At 34.0% G+C, this 17,822-nt stretch overlaps 1 protein-coding gene across 1 annotated transcript in view; it reads left to right on the top strand.

The window, feature by feature from the left end:
• LOC138332618 (phospholipid-transporting ATPase ID-like) overlaps positions 1 to 17,822 on the top strand; it is a 92,541-nt gene that overhangs the window by 66,419 nt on the left and 8,300 nt on the right. The window contains exons 14-24 of the mRNA XM_069280619.1: positions 2,800 to 2,962; positions 6,365 to 6,444; positions 7,035 to 7,136; positions 7,933 to 8,052; positions 9,088 to 9,185; positions 12,276 to 12,454; positions 12,826 to 13,106; positions 15,420 to 15,603; positions 15,942 to 16,165; positions 16,786 to 16,869; positions 17,294 to 17,539. Of these exons, the coding sequence (XP_069136720.1) occupies positions 2,800 to 2,962; positions 6,365 to 6,444; positions 7,035 to 7,136; positions 7,933 to 8,052; positions 9,088 to 9,185; positions 12,276 to 12,454; positions 12,826 to 13,106; positions 15,420 to 15,603; positions 15,942 to 16,165; positions 16,786 to 16,869; positions 17,294 to 17,539 (1,761 nt within the window). The remainder of the gene's footprint in view (positions 1 to 2,799; positions 2,963 to 6,364; positions 6,445 to 7,034; positions 7,137 to 7,932; positions 8,053 to 9,087; positions 9,186 to 12,275; positions 12,455 to 12,825; positions 13,107 to 15,419; positions 15,604 to 15,941; positions 16,166 to 16,785; positions 16,870 to 17,293; positions 17,540 to 17,822) is intronic.

Raw genomic sequence — 17,822 nt, 5'->3', positions numbered from 1 at the left:
GATCGCATATATGACGTACACTCCTATCTTGTGAAAACGTTCTGAAATACTCGTATTTAAATGACATTTCAAAACTTCATGTAGATTATCACTTTTTTTATTATTATTATCAGAAACATATATCATATATATGTTTGTAGTTATTATGATTTCTGCGAAATGCAATTCAAATATTAACGAAACTGTCTTACAGAATATTAATGTCAAAAGCATTACATGTATTTTACAAAGAATCCACGACAACTGAAAGATTCCACAAAATGAAAATGTGCTAAAACAGATAATGAAAATATAAAAATGTTATTACAGACACCCTGCATAATATTCTTCTTGTTATGTTAAATATTATCAATGGACGAAGAACGCAAAAAAAAAAAAAAACTCAGGAAGATTTGTAAATAAATTCGTGAACTTTTAAAACCATTGATATGACGAACTTTGAACACGGGGAAATAGGTGAGATTTGCATTTACATGTACATATTTTTTGAAACGCAATTAATTAGTACTTGTATCTATAATGAAATTGAATAAAATGATGTAAAATGTTTGCAATGTACAGATGTATACATACTAACTACATGTAGAACATGTGTAGAGAAATTAGAACTGTGCAGGGGTACGTTTACAATTGTACCAGCCTTTACAACTATACTGTAACGTATGCGTGGTCAAATCAGGCACGGATATACAGTAACGTTTTAAGCTTATATCAATAAAAACATGGACAGTCACGGGCACCTTCATCACATGTGTTGGTTGTTATCTGTAACTGGAATCTTTTCTATTCCCAGCATGACCGCGCACACGGGGGTATTTTAACTTGTACAGGTATATAGGTCACGACTGGTGTTTACCCTTGTGTCGACCCCGCAGTAGCTGGCCACGGGCGGAGTTCACCTGTAATTAACACCTCCTTGGGAGGGAGATTAACTTTAAACCCAACTTACCTGTGCCCCATGCAAAAATGTACACTGTGACAGTACAATTCATAGATAAATATATGTACTGGATGTATTTCATAATCAAAGTTTTAGATGTGTTGCAATTATTGCTTTCTTAATAGAATTACGTTGAATGAATTATCTTACACTTATATAATATTGTGTGAAATAATTAATTTGCTAAACTTAGTAAAAATTGAAGAGTTTGCTTGATGTGAAATGTGATCAATAACTCATATTTCTCTTACACCAGTTTTACAAATAAACGTAAAAAATTCGTCGCAATGCAATTTTACAGTTATCTTCAGTGTACAAGTATATACATGTATGCATCTGCAACACTATCTTCATCGTTGTTGTCATCAATGATTATGCATAATTGACTTAATTTGAATAGATTTAAAATAACTGGAAGTGAAAATATTTTCATTCTTCATCTCTTTATTAGGATGCATATGAACGGTAAAATGAAGAACTGCAAATGGCGAAACACGAATTCAAATGTTCAATCTTTATTACAGTAGCTGTGGCGTATGTACGTGCATTTGTAAAATGTTACATGTACGACCCTAAAATTGATGTCTAGTCAATTGTAAGCAATGAGCTTTTATGAATGCACACCCTAGTAAAATATACAGCGTGTAATCCGTTATGAAAACAAATATTCCGAGAATACAATTTTCCCATGATAAGCGGAAGGAGCCTTTCGACGATCTAAAAAAATCACTGAAACTTGTGATTGATGCGGGAAAAACACTATAAGATGTTAATTATTACCATTGTTGATGTTATGAAACAGCGATAATAGAAATCAAACATATAGATGGAAATTTGATTTACAGCATTTTAAAATGTGTGTGTGTGAAAATGTTTCCATTTAAGTACATGTACCAGTATACGCCTGATCGCTTCACTAATTAAAGTTATGACATTGTGACGGTAATATTATCAATAAAGTGTTGTTGTAACAATTTGTTTGTTATTTCTTAAAATGTCGGACAAATATGACACTTAGAATAATACAATTCTCTCTTATACATACGGTTGTACAAGTAATTTGTTAAACGTACGTGTGAAGTGGAAACTTCGTATCGAGTACAGTCGTGTTTTTACTTCATTGTGTGATTATCAGTAAAGAGATGTTTGTAACTATTTGTTATTTCTTAATATATCGGGTAAATATGACACTTTAGAATAATACCATTCTTTCTCCATACATACAGTTGCACATGTCATTCATTTTGTGTAAACGTACATTTTGTACATGGAAACTTTGCATCGAGTACTGTCGTCTTTGACTTCATCGTGTCCATAAAGTTTTCATAAGCAAATGTTTATATGATATACAGAAACTTTAATCCCGAACATACTCCAGTTTTTCTTGTACTTTCGTTTGTATTTCAAAACATCAAAATCCGTACTTCATTTACCGTCAAGCCGTGTCCGTGATTATACCAATGGTATTTCCGGTTTATCATAGCCGATCATTTTGCGTTTTGCGTTAATCGTTAATCGTTAGCCGGTATTGCGTTAATCGTTAATCGTTAATCGTTAGCGTTAGCAATCGTTAGCGTTAGCTAACGGACGATTTTTTTTGCGTTGCGTTTGCGTTAGGCTGGGAACGTTAAACGGTTCAGGTACTGTATATTATTGTGATTTAAGTAAAGGGAAGACTTCAAAGGAAAGATAGGAAATCCTGCGTAGTTATTGTGACTGATACGTAAAATCAAAGTATTGAAAGGCCTAAAAGAATGTAAAATAAAGGAAATTTTAACTATAATGACTGAAGAAACTAAAAAAAAATCTTTCTAGAATATTTTTATTATTAATTTTTTTATTATTCCTGAATGTTCCAGTACACGCCAAAAGTTGATTTTTCTGACAACCCGTATTTCGAGTCAAGTTTTGAGTTTTATGACTCACAGCTTTTGACTGCTATTCGTAATGGAAACCGGCAGGCGCATAGGTTTTTCTACATTCTGTCACTCTGCCACACTGTCATGCCGGAGGTAAAAGATGGTAAGTGGACACTGTATACATAATGCTCTAACCATATACTGCTATATCTAAATAAAACTTATATTACGATACCAACCCTGTCTGACAGTTTTTAGTTAATCAAGTATAGGTGTGAATATGGCCTTTGGTAAATAAAAATAATGTGTTCAAGACAAGGCTGTTGTCTTTGGAAAGGAACCATTTAGAAAATACTTAAAATTGATCAATCATAAAAGGTTTCGGTTTCAGAAATGTGAAATTTTTTAGAATTTCTATTCACAAGTGAAATGCTACGTAACATTTAATACTGTAACATATATGATTCGTGATGTATAGGGGTTCATTCAGAAGTAAGTGACTACATGTACAATATAAGGTCCATGTAGTATAGGGGTTCATTCAGAAGTAAGTGACTACATGTACAATATAAGGTCCATGTAGTATAGGGGTTCATTCAGAAGTAAGTGACTACATGTACAATATAAGGTCCATGTAGTATAGGGGTTCATTCAGAAGTATGTGACTACATGTACAATATAAGGTCCATGTAGTATAGGGGTTCATTCAGAAGTAAGTGACTACATGTACAATATAAGGTCCATGTAGTATAGGGGTTCATTCAGAAGTAAGTTACTACATGTACAATATAAGGTCCATGTAGTATAGGGGTTCATTCAGAAGTAAAGTTACTACATGTACAATATAAGGTCCATGTAGTATAGGGGTTCATTCAGAAGTAAGTGACTACATGTACAATATAAGGTCCATGTAGTATAGGGGTTCATTCAGAAGTAAGTGACTACATGTACAATATAAGGTCCATGTAGTATAGGGGTTCATTCAGAAGTAAGTGACTACATGTACAATATAAGGTCCATGTAGTATAGGGGTTCATTCAGAAGTATGTGACTACATGTACAATATAAGGTCCATGTAGTATAGGGGTTCATTCAGAAGTAAGTGACTACATGTACAATATAAGGTCCATGTAGTATAGGGGTTCATTCAGAAGTAAGTTACTACATGTACAATATAAGGTCCATGTAGTATAGGGGTTCATTCAGAAGTAAGTGACTACATGTACAATATAAGGTCCATGTAGTATAGGGGTTCATTCAGAAGTAAGTGACTACATGTACAATATAAGGTCCATGTAGTATAGGGGTTCATTCAGAAGTAAGTGACTACATGTACAATATAAGGTCCATGTAGTATAGGGGTTCATTCAGAAGTAAGTGACTACATGTAAAATATAAGGTCCATGTAGTATAGGGGTTCATTCAGAAGTAAGTGACTACATATACAATATAAGGTCCATGTAGTATAGGGGTTCATTCAGAAGTAAGTGACTACATGTACAATATAAGGTCCATGTAGTATAGGGGTTCATTCAGAAGTAAGTGACTACATGTACAATATAAGGTCCATGTAGTATAGGGGTTCATTCAGAAGTAAGTGACTACATGTACAATATAAGGTCCATGTAGTATAGGGGTTCATTCAGAAGTAAGTGACTACATGTACAATATAAGGTCCATGTAGTATAGGGGTTCATTCAGAAGTAAGTGACTACATGTACAATATAAGGTCCATGTAGTATAGGGGTTCATTCAGAAGTAAGTGACTACATGTACAATATAAGGTCCATGTAGTATAGGGGTTCATTCAGAAGTAAGTGACTACATGTACAATATAAGGTCCATGTAGTATAGGGGTTCATTCAGAAGTAAGTTACTACATGTACAATATAAGGTCCATGTAGTATAGGGGTTCATTCAGAAGTAAGTTACTACATGTACAATATAAGGTCCATGTAGTATAGGGGTTCATTCAGAAGTAAGTTACTACATGTACAATATAAGGTCCATGTAGTATAGGGGTTCATTCAGAAGTAAGTTACTACATGTACAATATAAGGTCCATGTAGTATAGGGGTTCATTCAGAAGTAAGTGACTACATGTACAATATAAGGTCCATGTAGTATAGGGGTTCATTCAGAAGTAAGTGACTACATGTACAATATAAGGTCCATGTAGTATAGGGGTTCATTCAGAAGTAAGTGACTACATGTACAATATAAGGTCCATGTAGTATAGGGGTTCATTCAGAAGTAAGTTACTACATGTACAATATAAGGTCCATGCAGTATAGGGGTTCATTCAGAAGTAAGTGACTACATGTACAATATAAGGTCCATGTAGTATAGGGGTTCATTCAGAAGTAAGTGACTACATGTACAATATAAGGTCCATGTAGTATAGGGGTTCATTCAGAAGTAAGTGACTACATGTACAATATAAGGTCCATGTAGTATAGGGGTTCATTCAGAAGTAAGTGACTACATGTACAATATAAGGTCCATGTAGTATAGGGGTTCATTCAGAAGTAAGTGACTACATGTACAATATAAGGTCCATGTAGTATAGGGGTTCATTCAGAAGTAAGTGACTACATGTACAATATAAGGTCCATGTAGTATAGGGGTTCATTCAGAAGTAAGTTACTACATGTACAATATAAGGTCCATGTAGTATAGGGGTTCATTCAGAAGTAAGTGACTACATGTACAATATAAGGTCCATGTAGTATAGGGGTTCATTCAGAAGTAAGTGACTACATGTACAATATAAGGTCCATGTAGTATAGGGGTTCATTCAGAAGTAAGTGACTACATGTACAATATAAGGTCCATGTAGTATAGGGGTTCATTCAGAAGTAAGTTACTACATGTACAATATAAGGTCCATGCAGTATAGGGGTTCATTCAGAAGTAAGTGACTACATGTACAATATAAGGTCCATGTAGTATAGGGGTTCATTCAGAAGTAAGTTACTACATGTACAATATAAGGTCCATGTAGTATAGGGGTTCATTCAGAAGTAAGTGACTACATGTACAATATAAGGTCCATGTAGTATAGGGGTTCATTCAGAAGTAAGTGACTACATGTAAAAATATAAGGTCCATGTAGTATAGGGGTTCATTCAGAAGTAAGTCTACATGTAATATAAGGTCCATGTAGTATAGGGGTTCATTCAGAAGTAAGTTACTACATGTAAATATAAGGTCCATGTATATAGGGGTTCATTCAGAAGTAAGTGACTACATGTAACAATATAGGTCCATGTAGTATAGGGTTCATTCAGAAGTAAGTGACTACATGTACAATATAAGGTCCATGTAGTATAGGGGTTCATTCAGAAGTAAGTGACTACATGTACAATATAAGGTCCATGTAGTATAGGGGTCATTCAGAAGTAAGTTACTACATGTACAATATAAGGTCCATGTAGTATAGGGGTTCATTCAGAAGTAAGTGACTACATGTACAATATAAGGTCCATGTAGTATAGGGGTTCATTCAGAAGTAAGTGACTACATGTACAATATAAGATTCATACTGTATATGGTTTATGTACAGGTACCCTGGAGTACCAGGCCCAGTCTCCTGATGAGGGAGCATTAGTAGGAGCTGCCAGGAACTTTGGATTTGTCTTTAAGGTATGTTTGACAGATAGCATTTGGTTAAATTGGACACGGTTATTATATCTATACTGTACACATGCATCAAATCCTTGAAAAAATAGCTCACCTGAACTATTGCCATATCATGGTAAAGTGAAACCTGTCTAATCTGACATCCTGTTTATTTTGAAACTCATAGTGTATTCCCCTATACCAGTTTTAGTCAACAATAATATCTGAGTTTCAACAACCTTTCTTATCTGACCAAAATGGGTAATCCCCCATGGTGTCATATTACACAGATTTCACTGTAAATCAGTATCCTTAGCATTCTACTGGACTGTCATGTTGACTACTTTGATTATCATAAAAAACAGAAAGGGCAACTGGTTACACTGGTTACAGAAATGATCATTCCCTGTTCTCTTCTTGTAAAGTTTACTGTAAATAATCAGTTGATATTGAACTGATCAATTGTTCTTTCTTTGGGTTGATTTGAAACCCAAGATGATCAATTCAAAACACTTGCTTTGCTCTTTATGCCATTTACAAAGAATCTTAATGGTAAAACATTCTCACTTTACTACTGAAATCTTGATATTGATTGAGCTTGTTTATATTTACAGTCTCGGACCCCACAAACTATTACAATAGAGGTTATGGGCAAAGAAGAGGTCTATGAACTGTTGTGTATTCTCGACTTCAACAATGTCCGTAAAAGGATGTCTGTGAGTATAGTAGGATATTGTTCTGATCATGAAATGACTAAATTAGAGGATGTTGATGTTATACATATAATATGAAATATTTGTGTATACTTAATTTCATTCTCGAGACTCCAGGGGTTCCGATCACTTAAAAAATCTACACCCCTGGACTATCTTATAGTGAAATTGAAGGCAGCTCAGCAGAAAACATTTGACCAATCACAGGCTAGCAAAGATTTCCTTTGAAGACTACAGAGAGAGCGATGCCTAACATCAAAGCCACACAGTTAACCACAGTGTGCCGTTATACGGCTCTTTTGATGTACATCAAATGACTAAATTACCTATTCTATTCTGTTGCCTCCAGTTTTACTATGAGATAGTCCTGGGGTGTAGAGATCGTAAGAGATCGGAACCCCTGGAATATCGAGGATGACTTAATTTGTGTTTTAGAGCTTTGATATAATTTGTAGAAAGAAATATTCATGGTTAATATCTGATGGAGCAATAGTGACAATGATATACAGTAAAATCTAAATTTGTTGTTTTTATGTTCGTGGTTTCTCAGCAACAACAACAAACAAAAAAAAAAATTCTACACAACGTACATTTCATGTTATACAAGATCATCCAACAATTCTACAGCAAGTAAAATCATATCTTAGAAAGTATGATCTATTTCAAAAATAAAGGGGTTGGAAATTCCGCATGCGTTAGTCATTGTAATTAGATATTATTGAACTATGCTTGAAGCAGTTTTTATCAAATTTTTATTAATGTCTTGTTAGTATGTTACTCATTGGTGACGTTTTTTAAGGTCATCGTAAAAAAAGATGGCAAGATCATGCTGCTTTGTAAAGGTGCGGATTCTGTGATCTATGAGAGACTACACTCCAGCTGTAATAATGATAAGGAACTGACCACTCACCATTTAAATGTAAGTGATTCATTCCAACTGTGATAATGATAATGAACTGACCACTCACCATTTAAATGTAAGTGATTCACTCTAGCTGTGATAATGATATGGAACTGACCACTCACCATTTAAATGTAAGTGATTCACTCTAGCTGTGATAATGATATGGAACTGACCACTCACCATTTAAATGTAAGTGATTCACTCTAGCTGTGATAATGATAAGGAACTGACCACTCACCATTTAAATGTAAGTGATTCACTCTAGCTGTGATAATGATAAGGAACTGACCACTCACCATTTAAATGTAAGTGACTCATTCTAGCTGTGATAATGATAAGGAACTGACCACTCACCATTTAAATGTAAGTGATTCACTTTAGCTGTGATAATGATAAGGAACTGACCACTCACCATTTAAATGTAAGTGATTCACTCTAGCTGTGATAATGATAAGGAACTGACCACTCACCATTTAAATGTAAGTGATTCACTCTAGCTGTGATAATGATAAGGAACTGACCACTCACCATTTAAATGTAAGTGATTCACTCTAGCTGTGATAATGATAAGGAACTGACCACTCACCATTTAAATGTAAGTGATTCACTCTAGCTGTGATAATGATAAGGAACTGACCACTCACCATTTAAATGTAAGTGATTCACTCTAGCTGTGATAATTATATGGAATTGACCACTCACCATTTAAATGTAAGTGATTCACTCTAGCTGTGATAATGATATGGAACTGACCACTCACCATTTAAATGTAAATGATTCACTCTAGCTGTGATAATGATAAGGAACTGACCACTCACCATTTAAATGTAAGTGACTCACTCTAGCTGTGATAATGATATGGAACTGACCACTCACCATTTAAATGTAAGTGACTCATTCCAACTGTGATAATGATAAAGAACTGACCACTCACCATTTAAATGTAAGTGACTCACTCCAACTGTGATTGACAGGAAGTGCTTTAAAAATGCATATTACAGAAAATTACAGAATTTGCTAGATAATAAATGAGGATCTCTGTATTTACAGGAATTTGCTCAGGATGGCCTCAGAACTCTATGTTTAGCTGAAAAGGAAATCCCAGCAAATGTTTGGGAGAGCTGGAAAAAGAAACATCATGAAGCGAGGTAACCATTCGGTTAGAAATAGTATTTTCTAGGTCCTTATAGGCTCAAATAGTGCAGTACATGTACATGTAAGTTTTTACTAGAATATCTTTGTTAAGTACTTACCTGTGCGATTTCTAAGGGGGGGGGGGGGGGGGGGGGAACAGCTAAAATCCTTGATTTGTTCAACAGAAAGAAATATATGTTTTGGAATAGAACAAGAAATTAAAAACACTGAAAAAGAATAAACATGTCAGTAATCTGGCAAATATTGCCACTTTATAACAAATGTAGTGCATGGGTCATTCTACAGAAATTGCCACTTTTAAGCATAGCTAAATGGAAATTTAAAAAATTTAAAACTTGAAGCAAATCAATTGCTTTTGTCACAGTAGAAGGAATACATTGAATTTAATTTAAAAAAGGCTTGTATCACCGTTTTCATTAATTTTGAAATTATTACAAATTATGATATGCAAGGTCAGTGTCAGGCATGGGGTAATTGTAATCGTAATCGATTGTAATTAATTACATTTTCTCAGTAATCGACAGTAATCAGTAATCGAAGGCTATATCGATTACTTGTAATCGTAAGCGATTACAGTAAAATTTTACTGTGTAATCGTAATTACATTTCGATTACTTTTCAATTACATTATACCTATTATGAAGTTGAATTTAGCAGCCAGTGAAAATATCAATCCTGTTACTGCTTTTTAAATTACTAGAGAAATTATTCAGATAACTCAATATATAATCTTTATACTGTTTTCCATGAAATGTCAACATAACTTATCAAAGGATACTAAAAGAGCTCAATTAAAATAGATATAATGCCGATTTTTATCATTCTTATGTTAGGAATTGATTTTAAATTGAAAACTAGGATGTAACATTTTGGATATTTTTGAAAAATAATTGTCAAATGGTTGATCAAAAGCATATAGATTGTCAATTTTGTTCTCTTATTCCAATAAATGAAGGCGATAGCTCTGTTATGAAACTAACCATTTATCTTAAAAAATGGTATTGGTAACAGGAATGATATCCAGTAACAGGAATGATATCCAGTAACAGGAATGATAGATTGTACTTAAGTATCCTCATCTCCTTTCAAAAAATAGAAATATCTATTTTATTAAGTAATTCTTAATGTTAATTCTCTAGTATTGTAGAAAAAATGTGTACTTTATGCATAAATATGAAATTTACAATCAACCAAGTAACAGGAATGACACAGCTACACATGTCATTCCTGTTACTATTTCAAATATGATGGTCATACTCAAAATAAAACACACATTTAACATTGCTCTTCATAGAATTTCAATAAAATGGAAATTTCTTGAATAAGGTTCAATCATGATATACAACTTTCATCTTTTTATATCAGTTAGACTTTTTTGTTGCTACTTTGTCATTTCTGTTACCAAATGTCATTCCTGTGACCTGATTTCAATTCTGAATATTTTCATAGTCATACAGTTGTACAAATATTTTTGTTGCTATCATTTGGTTATGATTATTACTTATTTCAAATTAAGAATATTATTTGAACAAGATGATATTAAACTAGACCAATGAAAGTTAATTTTATAGAAATAATCATTCCTGTTACCAACTTCTTGTCATTCCTGTTACCATGGATGAAAAGTTGACCCAAACAACTTCTTATACATTACTATGCATTTTAAATTTGAAATAAAAACTTTTAAAGTCAAAACAGTATAATGATCAACAAGATCATTTCATAAACAAGAAAGGTATGGAATTTTTACATCTTAATTATCATTCCTGTTACCACATTGTGTAATTCCTGTTACCTTTTCAATGGTAACAGGAATGACAGTAACAGGAATGACTGAATCTTAACGTTTTCACTCATTCTAATATAACCTTCACATGTCATATCAAATTAAGTTATATTTCTCGAAAATATAACCAACTCTGAAAATTATAATTAATAGTAAATTTCATAGTTTATGTACATATACTTATGAGATGCCCATAGTAACAGGACTGACATGTAAAAGTGATTCTTTCCTTATCTGACTTTATCGAATCAAAATCCTCCCTAAAAAACACTTTCATCTACATCTAAAGCTTATTTTCTAGAGAGGGAGTGAATACACTACTCAGCACTAGCATATAACAGTTCTAAGGGAGGGGAACTTTTCTGTTATGGACAATTAAAGAACATTAACAGGAATGACTGCAATATTGCGGACAGATATAAATGCAGAAAAAATATGTATATAGAAAAATTCTTGTCAATATCTTTTATATTTTATTAAAATCCCTACATCACTGCATTTTATTCAAATGTGTTACCTATTTGTAGATTGTCTTATGAATATTTTTTTTTAAGCTTTAAAAAGTTATATAGCAATGCGGACATTAGAAATTGGTCATTTATAGGTGTTGAAATTGCTGTAAAATGAAAAATTTTAACAATAATCACATATGTCTTGATTTACCATTGAAGAAGACTTTGATCTACTGTTATTAAGATCAAATTACATTGCTCTAGCTGGTCCCTTTCTACAGGGACCAAAGCGGACAAGAATATTACTGTTCTGTAGAATGACCCACATTTTGTATCAGCCTTTTGTGTGACGTACTTCATGAACTTTAGTTAAACGATATTATACTATCATTACTCTGCATCTCAGAGGAGTTCACCTACTGGTAGTAAATCCTGAAATGTTTAAATTGTCATTGAAGAATGGCTTTCAACAATGTGACTCTTATTACTGATTGATTTGATGAAACTGACAGTAACATTAAAGAATTATTATTTTCATTTTCCTATGCATGAGTCTGAAAATCCCTTACTGTGTAGATGCTTATATATACAGGAGTTTTAATTTCGCCGAAATTACAGATTCACTCGAAGTTGTGAAATTTGATATCCCGCTTTCAAATTGTTTTACATGTTAATCTCTATCCATTGAATGATAGCAATGAAGATTCACTAAAAAATGATTCCCTGCAACTAAATTACAAACAGAAAATCTCAAAATTTTACACTTGCAAATTGTTCAACTATGCACTAATCCATTTGGTAGTAACAAATGAAATGGTCAATCATTGTATACCTTCATATTTCAGTACATCATTACAAGATCGGGAGGCAAAAGTTGATGAAATGTATGAAGAAATAGAGAAAGATCTGATACTAGTTGGAGCTTCAGCCATTGAAGATAAACTACAGGATGGGGTCCCTGATGCCATCGCCAATCTGGCCGATGCTGGGATCAAAATCTGGGTCCTTACTGGTGACAAACAAGGTACTGGCTCTGGAATTTTATAGGAAAGTGGGTCAGGGGTTTGAATCCAGGGCCTAAGAGAATTTTAGTGTAGTCGTTTAACCCATGTTCTTCTTGGAATCCTTTGAATTATTGATTATGGAAAGCTTTATAATTTAAGGAGATTTGATGTCCGTAGATCAGACCAAATTTGATCCTGAATGAATGAATTTTAAAGTGACTTTGCTCCAAACAGCTTCACAATTTTTTATTTGCAATCCAAACTAACCGTTTCTCTGACTTGTTGCAAGGCAGTTTCCTTGCAGTCCTAACTTTTTTGAAAATTTTATGACATACCATTGATAATCTGTTTTAAGAAACTAGATCAACTTTTTATGTTGTTCTTGTTTCAGAAACTGCTATTAATATTGGCTATTCCTGCAGACTGCTAACAGATGAAATGGAAGATATTTTTGTGATAGATGCCGAATCTTTTGATGAAGTTAAAAATCAAATGTCTAAGGCATTAGAGGATGTGAAAAGAATAAATCGTGAAAAGAAGGAAGCTTCTGATGAACATGATGTACGAATAGCAAATGGTGGTGAACAGTTTTATAATGGAGGAGTGAATAATGCTGTAGCAGACGACAATATATGTAACGAATTCGCACTGGTTGTCAACGGCCATAGCTTGGTAAGTCTACATAGTAAAGAATCACTTGTTGTCATCGGCCATAGCTTGGTAAGTCTAGATAGTAAAGGTTGTCAACGGCCATAGCTTGTTGTCATCGGCCATAGCTTGGTAAGTCTAGATAGTAAAGGTTGTCAACGGCCATAGCTTGGTAAGTCTATATAGTAAAGAATCACTTGTCTTCGACGGCCATAGCTTGGTAAGTCTACATAGTAAAGGTTGTCAACGGCCATGGCTTGGTAAGTCTAGATAGGAAAGGTTGTCAACGGCGATAGCTTGGTAAGTCTACATGGTAAATGTTGTCAACGGCCATGGCTTGGTAAGTCTACATGGTAAATGTTGTCAACGGCCATGGCTTGGTAAGTCTACATGGTAAAGGTTGTCAACGGCCATAGCTTTGTAAGTCTACATGGTAAAGTTTGTCAACGGCCATAGCTTGGTAAGTCTACATGGTAAATGTTGTCAACGGCCATGGCTTGGTAAGTCTACATGGTAAATGTTGTCAACGGCCATGGCTGGTAAGTCTAGATAGGAAAGGTTGTCAACGGCGATAGCTTGGTAAGTCTACATGGTAAATGTTGTTCAACGGCCATGGCTTGGTAAGTCTACATGGTAAATGTTGTCAACGGCCATAGCTTGGTAAGTCTAGATAGGAAAGGTTGTCAACGGCCATGGCTTGGTAAGTCTACATGGTAAATGTTGTCAACGGCCATAGCTTGGTAAGTCTACATGGTAAATGTTGTCAACGGCCATAGCTTTGTAAGTCTACATGGTAAAGGTTGTCAACGGCCATAGCTTGGTAAGTCTACATAGTAAAGAATTGTTTGTTGTTATTGGCCACAGCTTGGTTTGTTGTCAACTGTCACAGTTTGGTTTGCCTACATGGTAACAAATTTCACACTTTTTGTCAATAGTTACAGTTTGATAAATTACATAGAAACAATATAAAATAATAACGATTTCAGATTCCCAAATAATTATACAAAGTAACAAAGCTGCATTTAATGAGAATATTCCTGGCATTGAAGATTTATTATGCCCCGCCCAACGAAGTTGGCGGGGGATATACAAATGGGTTCCGTCTGTCCGTCCGTACGAATGGTTTCCGGAGCATAACTCTAAAACCAGTAGAGATGTTTCCACGAAACTTCATACACACATTGGTAGTATGGTCTAGTAGTGCCTTTTGCTATTTTAAGGTTTTCATTTTTTGCATTTTTTCTGTAAACCATGGAAACATTGCTGAAAATATCATATTTTTGTACCAGGTTCGTTTCCGCAGCATAACTCTAAAACCAGAAGAGATATTTCCACGAAACTTCATAGACACATTGTTCTTATGGTCTAGTAGTGCCTTTTGCTATTTTAAGGTTTTCACTTTTTTGTACTTTTTTCTGTAACCATGGAAACATTGCTGAAAATGGCAGATTTTTGTACCAGGTTCGTTTCCGCAGCATAACTCTAAAACCAGCAGAGATATTTCCATGAAACTCATAGACACATTGTTCTTACTCTAAAACCAGCAGAGATATTTCCATGAAACTTCATAGACACATTGTTCTTATGGTCTAGTAGTGCCTTTTGCTATTTTTAGGTTTCCAATTTTTGCACTTTTTCCGTAACCATGGAAACATTGCTGAAAATATCATATTTTTGTAGGTTCGTTTCCGCAGCATAACTCTAAAAACCAGAAGAGATATTTCCACGAAACTTCATAGACACATTGTTCTTATGGTCTAGTAGTGCCTTTTGCTATTTTAAGGTTTTCACTTTTTGTACTTTTTTCTGTAACCATGGAAACATTGCTGAAAATGGCAGATTTTTGTATTAGAATCGTTTCCGGAGCACAACTCTAAAACCAGCAGAGATATTTTCCACGAAACTTCATAGACACATTCTTTTTATGGTCTAGTAGTACCTTTTGCTATTTTTAGGTTTTCATTTTTTGCACTTTTTCCGTTACCATGGAAACATTGCTGAAACTATCATGGTAAATGGTAAATGTTACTTTGCAAAACTCCACCCATCTTTGTGTATATTGTCTAATATAAATGTCAAGGCTGTATACCTGATTCAACAATTGCAGCCCCGCTCTACTTGAATTATACTCCATCTTTCTTTAGCTCAACTTCCTTTTTCCTGTTTTTTTTTTTTTCATACACATAAGTCTCCACAATCAAACTTACTTCAGCTTTGATATCTCCATTGGCGGGGGATCTGAATGACTATGTCCTTGTTTACTGCTTGTAACATATTGAAACATACATATAATATGAATTAATGCAGTTATTAATTTGCTAACATTTTTTTTCTCAGATCCAAGCTCTGAAGCCAGAGATGGAGCAACTACTACTGGAACTTGGCTGTTCATGTAAAGCTGTGATCTGCTGTCGAGTAACACCTCTACAAAAAGCGTTAGTCGTTGACCTCATTAAACGAAACAAGAAATCTGTCACTCTGGCAATTGGTGATGGTGCTAATGATGTTAGCATGATAAAAAGTGAGTTTGACACAAAAATTTAATTCATTTAACTACCCCTTTTTTCCTCAGAGAAAATTTCAGAAGGAGGGAGGTGGGAATTGTTTCTACACCAGGTGGATCCATAGCAAAGGCAGTGATGAAATCTATCTAAAAACATCTGCTACATAATGTGTAAATTCTAGACAAATTTTAATTGGAGGTTGATACATAATATTTTTTATTGGGATGATCGAACAATGACTACATAAGGTGCAGGAGACAAATAAGTGTTTATATAAAGTGATCATTAAGACAAGTTCAATGTCTCTAATTATGTTAAGTAGGATAAGTTTTTATGTAAACTCTCTCATTTACAGCGGCACATATCGGTGTGGGTATCAGTGGCCAGGAAGGACTTCAGGCTGTCCTAGCTAGCGATTACTCCATCTCTCAGTTCAGATACCTCGAACGGCTTCTTCTGGTCCATGGACGATGGTCATACTTCAGGATGAGCAAGTTCCTTAGATACTTTTTCTACAAGAATTTTGCATTCACATTATGCCATCTGTGGTTTGCTATCTTCTGTGGTTTTTCTGCTCAGGTAGGTTTATCTGACCAGCACAATAAGTTATTTCTGATTTCTAAAATGTTGTTTTTAATCAAGACAATGCAATAACAGAATTGTAAATACTGTAAAGTTAATGAACTTCAGTATAGTCAAATTTTAACGCAAATGTAAAAAATAAAATGGAAATAATGATTTATTAACGCAGATAAGAATTAGTTCAATTCAAAGGTTTAATACAAGAAATTATCCAAAAAAAATGAAGTGCTGTATATGAATTAGCGCTTCTAAAACAGTGCAGAAAGCGCTAAAATAAACTACCACTAAATTAAATACATTTTACAGTATTAAGTTTTAATTATTAGTCTAAGAGTAATTTATTTTTCCCATCGATGAATTTAGAAATGAATTGAAATAAATTTACAATCTAGAAATATGTGTTGCTTTGAGTAAATTTGGTTGTAGTTTTAAATACAGACACAATTTAGTATCTGTAGCTGAAAACTTAAATTTTTCTACTGCATATAACAATCTTATCATTCAGTTTTAATTTTGAATTATCGTTATCGACAAATGTGAAATATCAAATGTTCAGACAATGAAACTAACACATTAGAAAAAGTGGGTTTGTAAGTTATGATATTTTTGTTTTTCAGACGTTGTTTGATCCTTATTTCATTTCCTTCTACAACCTGTTTTACACCTCAATGCCGTGTCTATTTATGGCTGCATTTGACCAGGTAAGGATGGCTCTGTATTCAGTAGTTACTAGGTAATGTCAATCTGTTCGACTTGTAAATGGCCTATTAACGGAACCAAAAAATGCCTTGTTCAATTGGAAAATAAAAAGATATGAAATTGGAAAACAAAAAATAGGAAATAGAAAGAAGAAGAAAAACAGATATGAAAGAAAAAAATACTATGTGGACAACTTGTGTGCAATGGCCTTTAAGTTTTTTTCTTTGTATTGTTTTGGTCAATTGTGTATATTCACACAAAAATGTAAACAGTCATAGTAATCAATGGTTCTTGGTTTGATAGATGTTTGACTTACATTGCATCAATAGTAGTTGTTAAAGGATATGTAAATTGTTAAATTGCCATGGTTTCCAATTCTCTATACGCCATGCCTTACTGAATAAATGTGTTTTAATTCATTTACAGGATGTCAATGACAGCTATTCACTGCGGTACCCAAAGCTTTACACCCCAGGCCTTTCTGACATGCTGTTTAATAAGAAAGTGTTCCTGTTAGGGGTCTCAGAGGGTTTCATCACATCCCTCATCCTCTTCTTTATCCCCTACGGAGTGTTCCACTGGGCTACCAACCCCTGGGGCACGGACCTTATCGATCATCAGTCGTTTGGGGTTGTTGTGGCATCAATTTTGGTGGTGGCAGTTAATTTACGGGTAAGTATGGAAAGTTGGTTGTGTTATAGAAGATGTCAGATAAGTTTGTTAAAAAGTTTTTATAGCAAACTGTAATCTTACTGCAATAATGTGAAAGGTGGGAGATGATGGAATCAGGCTCAATTAGCATCTGTAAATTCAATTTGTCTGGCTTACTAAGTTTTCAGTAGATTGATATATGATATAATATACATGTTCCTTATTTTGTATAATAACTTTTTGCTTTTAACCTCCATGAAAGAAGACGCTAATTTGTTTTATTGACCATGTATTCTCTATTTAT

This window comes from Argopecten irradians, chromosome 10 (assembly GCF_041381155.1).
Source record: "Argopecten irradians isolate NY chromosome 10, Ai_NY, whole genome shotgun sequence".
Lineage (NCBI taxonomy): Eukaryota > Metazoa > Mollusca > Bivalvia > Pectinida > Pectinidae > Argopecten > Argopecten irradians.
This window is presented reverse-complemented; position numbering and strand designations above follow the sequence as displayed.